Source organism: Protobothrops mucrosquamatus, unplaced genomic scaffold, assembly GCF_001527695.2.
Source record: "Protobothrops mucrosquamatus isolate PMUCROS unplaced genomic scaffold, P.Mucros_1.0 scaffold4286, whole genome shotgun sequence".
Lineage (NCBI taxonomy): Eukaryota > Metazoa > Chordata > Lepidosauria > Squamata > Viperidae > Protobothrops > Protobothrops mucrosquamatus.
Window position 1 is genome coordinate 4342 of NW_015390202.1, and position 5659 is coordinate 10000.

Genomic DNA, 5659 nt, shown 5'->3' on the forward strand with positions numbered 1-5659 from the left:
AACTATGGCCCCTTCATGACTTGAGGACTTCAACTCCCAGAATTCCTGAGCCAGCATGAAGGAACTATGGCCCCTTCATGATTTGAGGACTTCAACTGCCTGGCTGAGGAATTCTGGGAGTTGAAGTCCACAAGTCATAAAAGGGTCAGGTTTGAAGACCCCTGTTCTAGATGATGTTCTACAGACGTTCTAATGATAATCCTGAGGACATCTCGGTCGAGAATTTCAAGCCAGGAAAAAGTAATGCAGATGACATGCCTCTAGTCTAGTGGAATAAGGAACTCTTGAACCTTGATTTATTTTTTATTTTTTTTAAAGCAAGAAACTTCTGGAAACCCAAGCCAGCTTGTAAGCTCCCACCCAAAAAGTAGCAGATGACAATTGGAAAAGCCAGATGTTCCACTCTTATAATAATTCATTTTATTCCGACGTTAACGTGTTGATTTTGATCAGTGGGTTTTCATGCAATGACGACCTTCCTACGGCCAAATAAGACAGACAGTTGGCAATTTGAGTTCCAAATTCAATCCAGATTGTAAAATCAGCACGGAAAAAATCTGAATTCTCCTTCCATATCCTAGGCTGACTTTGTATTCAGGGGAACAATTCTATTACTCAACTCTATTCCACTATCCTAAATCCTTGCGCCCCACCCCTTATCACAAAAGTCTCGTTAGGGTACCAATCCTTGAAATAACAAGCAGGGGAAATTGAAACTTGAAGCTGCAAACAACTTGTATTATTAGAAGAGGAGAAATTTGCCACAAACCTGTTTGACTGGAGTCCCAGCTCCAGACATTCGCCCTCTAAATTTACAGCACTTTAATACAATACTTACTTTCTCCCACCCCAATTCTTAGCTTGGGTTTGGTTTCATTTGGCCTCGCTTTTTTTAACAACGCCACAAACCCCTGTACAGATAAAAATCTTAAAACAGTTAAAATTCGACGCCTGATTCTTTTTCTTTTTTTGTACAATAGTTACAAATACAGCCGAAGAAATCTATTGTTTACATTCTTTATACACACCGTTTTCTGCTCTGGAAAAAAATTCTTGATGTTCTTCTTTCACGTTTTCTACCGGGGAAGGAATCCAGGTCGAAGCAAGATGAGAAAACAAAGAGCCACGTTGAACTTTTTAAATAAGGTTACTAGCTTGGAAAGGAACTATTCACAAAAGGAGGGAAAGAGGACGCCTCGGTCCCTTTCCTCAAAAACAAAAACAGAAGAGAACGAAAGAGTTAGGCAAAACTTTGGTCAATGTTCTTCCGTTCTGAATCCGTCAATCGTTTTAAATAGCAAAAACTCGGACCGGGAAACGGTTTTTTTTTCAATTCTTCTTTTCCCAAACCGCTTGTCCTCTTGTCGTCGATCACGTTTCCAATAAGCGCTTAAAAAATTCGGTTCTGGGTTTTCTGAGTAGCAATGAGAGGACTTCTGAGGGACATCTCCAACGTTTCCGTACAAAAATATATTATTCAAGCAGCTGCTTCTTTTAAAAAAATACAAGCAAATACCCACGGTGGCCTCAGAAATCCTTACTTCTCATTTGACTCGCCTCGGTCGTTGCCCGACGCTCTTTTTTTTGTTGAACAATCGACACGAAGCTAGGTCAACCCAGGAACCAGAAAACATCTCGTTCCTTCTGCATGAATCGCGGGAACCATCCAGTCTTCTCCCAAAGCGCTGATCTGTTCGAGTTAGAAAGCTTGCAAGCTTTGGATTTGTCACGCTTTGTAGTTGTGCATGGGCGTGGTCAACGTCAACTGCCCGTTGGGCGTCACCTCGTTGCCGTCATCTTCTAACAAGCCGGAAATGTCTGCGTTGGGGATGCTGTCGTGGTAACTGCTGAAGCTAATGTTGTCCTCCTTCAGTTCGATGGTCCAAAAAGGAGCGTTCAGCTTCCGGTTCTGATATTCGCGGTACATGTAGACGGCGCCTACAAAGCCCATCAGCAGCACCACCAGGATGATGATCACGGTGAGGATAATGATGTTGAACTGGGCCCAAGAGACCTCCCCCAACGTCAAGGTGCTGTTTTCAGAAGATGGACTCGGGAAAGCCGTCTCTACCGGGGTCTGCCCCGACGTGCTGTTCAAGACCACCGTAGGTGAGATGGTTGATGCACTGACGTTTGGAGCTGTAGGGATGAGCCTGGGGGCTGGAGTAGATTCTACATTTTTTTTTAAGAAAACAAGTGAACAGTTATTAGGCGAGGCAGATAACCAGGCATTCAGCTCAGCCGTTCAATGAAGGAGAAGAGAGCAATTCACATTCAGGGATTGGCCCAAAGGTGCTTTTTCAAGAGGCAACTGGACTTGTTTTTTCTTTGAAGACGTTCCGCTTCTCATCCAACAAGCTTTTTCAGCTCCGACTAGATGGTGGGGAATGGAAGGATTTATGTTCCTTGCAGAGCGCTGGTCATTTGCATTCTTTGAGAGAGTCGTTGAGGCCATTTGGAGGTTTACCGGTGTCCTCAGGGTCACCTGAGCGGTGCAAATGGGTGTGGAGCCTTCATGGCTGCAGGATGTTTTCTGCCCTGTAGGTGGAGAAAGCGCCACATCCACTTGCACCACTCAGGTGACCCTGAGGGCACAGGCAAACCTCCAAGTGGCCTCAACGACTCTCTCAAAGAAGGCAAATGACCAGCTGTCTGCAAGGAGTATAAATCCTTCCATTTTCCCACCATCCAGTCAGAGCTGAAGAAGCTTTTTGGATGAGGAGAGAAACGTCTTCAGAGAAAAACCAGAAAGTCCAGTTGCCTCCTGAAAAAGCATCTTTGGGATAACCATGTCCTGGGTGATTGAGAACCTCCATAGACATTCAAGGACTGGGTTCACAAATCATGTTAAAGTAGAATACGTCTAAACCCCTCTTTTGTTTAGAATCGCACCCTTGTTGCTTATTCAACACACCCATCCAACTCCATGCAGGCGGTCCTCGGCCTATGACTACAAATGGGGACCAGGATTCCCATTGGTAAGCGAGGGGGTGCTTAAGGGAGCCAGGTTCCACTTTTACAACCTTTCTTTCCACGGCCGTTAAGTGAATCCAGGCGCCTGAATTTTGATCCCACGACTTTGGACACGCTGGGATGGTCATAAGTGCAAGGATTAGTTGTTAAGTGGCTTTTATTTCTGTGTTGTTGTAGCTTTGAATGATGGCCAAACAGTCGTAAGCCGAGGACTTCCCTGTAGTAATTTAAGTTACGCTCCTAGAATGTGCAAATTCAACGGGATTAAAAAAAACACCCTACCTTCCTTGGTACAGTTCCCTCCTTCCAACAGTTTGACGTATCCTTCTTGACACTTCTCACAATGAGGCCCAGTTGTGTGGTGGAGGCAACCGAGGCATTCCCCCGTATCTGCCCTGCAGACTCTCGGTGAAAGGGCTGGGTCCACGTTGCCATTGCATTGGCATTTGAGGCAGACACTGTCCGAGCTGTAGTAGCCGTTGTCACATTCGTTGCAGAGAGGGCCAACGTAACCAGGACGGCACCTGTCACAGGTTGGGGTCTGCTGACCAGGCTCTGATTGGGGAAGAGGATGTTAGTTAGTTCAACAGCTCCAGGAGAGCTTTCCATGCTGAGGAGGAGGAGGAGGAGGAATGGAAGAAGGGAGGGAGGAAGAAGGAGGAATGGAGGAAAAAAGGAAAAATGGATGATGAAGAAGAATGGAAGAAATGAGGAGGAGGAAGAATGGAGGAAAAAAGTGGAGGAGGAGGAAGAGGAGGAATGGAGGGAAAAATAAGGAAGGATGGAGGAAGGATGGAGGAGGAGGAGGAGGAATGGAAGAAGAAAGGAGGAAGAGGAGGAGGAATGGAGGAAAAGAGAAGGAAGAATGGATGATGAAGAAGAATGGAAGAAATGAGGAGGAGGAAGAATGGAGGAAAAAAGTGGAGAAGGAGGAAGAGGAGGAATGGAGGGAAAAATAAGGAAGGATGGAGGAAGGATGGAGGATGAGGAGGAGGAATGGAAGAAGAAAGGAGGAAGAGGAGGAGGAATGGAGGAAAAGAGAAGGAAGAATGGATGATGAAGAATGGAAGAAATGAGGAGGAGGAAGAATGGAGGAAAAAAGTGGAGAAGGAGGAAGAGGAGGAATGGAGGGAAAAATAAGGAAGCATGGAGGAAGGATGGAGGAGGAGGAGGAGGAATGGAAGAAGAAAGGAGGAAGAGGAGGAGGAATGTAGGAAAAGAGAAGGAAGAATTGAGGAGGACAAAGAATGGAAGAAGAAAGGAAGAAGAGGAGGAATGGAGAGAGAATGACGGAAGAATGGAAGAGGAAAGGAAGAGGTGGGGTATAGAAGTCAACCAAAAATTCCAAGACCAGATCTGCACATGAACTTGATGGGATAACTGACAAGAGATGGATCCTAAGAAGGTCTCTCTCTGGACCAAAACGTTGTGATCCTGCTGGGTCTCAGCCACTCAATGGTGGCTGATCCTTCTCCACACAGTTGAGCTGGCCAGCCAGAAGAGGGAGATCTTTCTCCATCCAGGGTGAACCACCCGATTGGTCAATGCAAGCAGAGCAAATGACCGGCAGAGGGAGATGAAGATCCAGCCATCGCACGACACAACGGCCTATCGCCGTGTTGTTGAGGCTATGGACTATTCTGTCCACAGAGTGGACACAGTAACTTGTCCACAAGACTTACTTCTCCCAGAGAGTACGAGTGACGTCTTCAATTTCTACAAGCTCAAACTAGATCAGCCTCAAAGCCCATCGTGGCCACCACAGATCCCAGGTGCCAACCAAGACAGGAGAAAACCTCTTCAAGCCCACCGCCCTTCAAACCTTTTAAGAAACCCCCCTTACTTATTTGACAGCTGCCGCTGGAAAACTCCGTGGAGCAAGGGCAACGGAGACATTCGTGGAGCTGGGAGTGGTTGCGATAAAATTGCCCTTTGCAATTCTCACACTGAGTGCCTTCGGTGTTTCCATGACAATTAAGGCAAGCACCTACGTGCAAAAAAGAAGAAAGAAAGAAAAAACACCAAACAAAATCTTAACAGAAATGATGCAGCAGTTTGGAGGTGAAGAGACATTCCATGGAAAGAAGCTGAAATTATCCGCCTCTGAACTCTTAATTTCAGAACCATCGAGCTGAACCAAGGGACCTTGGAGGTCTTCTAGTCCAACCTCTTGCTCAGGCAGGAAACCCTGTACCATTTCAGACCGATGGTTGTTTCCAACGCTTCTTAAAAAGCCTCCAGTGTTGGAGAGCCCCCACAACTTCTGGAGGCAAGCTGTTCCATCGGTTAAATTATGGGTTTTTATCGTGATTTGGGTTGAGGTTCCTCAAGCTAAGCTAAGCTGATCAGTCCTTCTCACCAATCTAAGCTGCTTTAGGTCCCATCGGAGAATGGTGAGATGGACCTCTGATGACCAAAGGAAGGACAGTCCTGCCTTGAGTGAAGCCTTCTCCTCCTGTATGATCTGAGCTAGATTTTGCCGTGCGGTTGTTCCTCCTGGAAAACCCTTCTCCTTAGGGAGCACCCCCACACACACACACAAAACAGCCCCACGGCACCCCCGTTTTACCTGTCAAAGGGTCACACTGCAAAGAATGATTGTTGCACTGGCATGGCTGGCAGGCGGTCCCGTTGAACTTGGAAAACCCTTCCTGGCACTGGAGGCATTTGATCCCCGTGGCTCCAG

At 46.5% G+C, this 5659-nt stretch overlaps 1 protein-coding gene across 1 annotated transcript in view; it reads right to left on the minus strand.

Moving 5' to 3' along the window:
- Positions 1–270: 270 nt before the first annotated feature.
- The window catches only part of MEGF9 (multiple EGF like domains 9), a 14508-nt gene continuing 9119 nt past the window's right edge, over positions 271–5659 (minus strand). Inside the window, exons 3-6 of the mRNA XM_015828160.2 lie at positions 5543–5659; positions 4817–4960; positions 3256–3528; positions 271–2172 (exon numbers count right to left, since the gene is read on the minus strand). The exon at positions 5543–5659 is cut by the window's right edge and continues 23 nt beyond it. Of these exons, the coding sequence (XP_015683646.1) occupies positions 1727–2172; positions 3256–3528; positions 4817–4960; positions 5543–5659 (980 nt within the window). The 3' untranslated portion in view covers positions 271–1726. The remainder of the gene's footprint in view (positions 2173–3255; positions 3529–4816; positions 4961–5542) is intronic.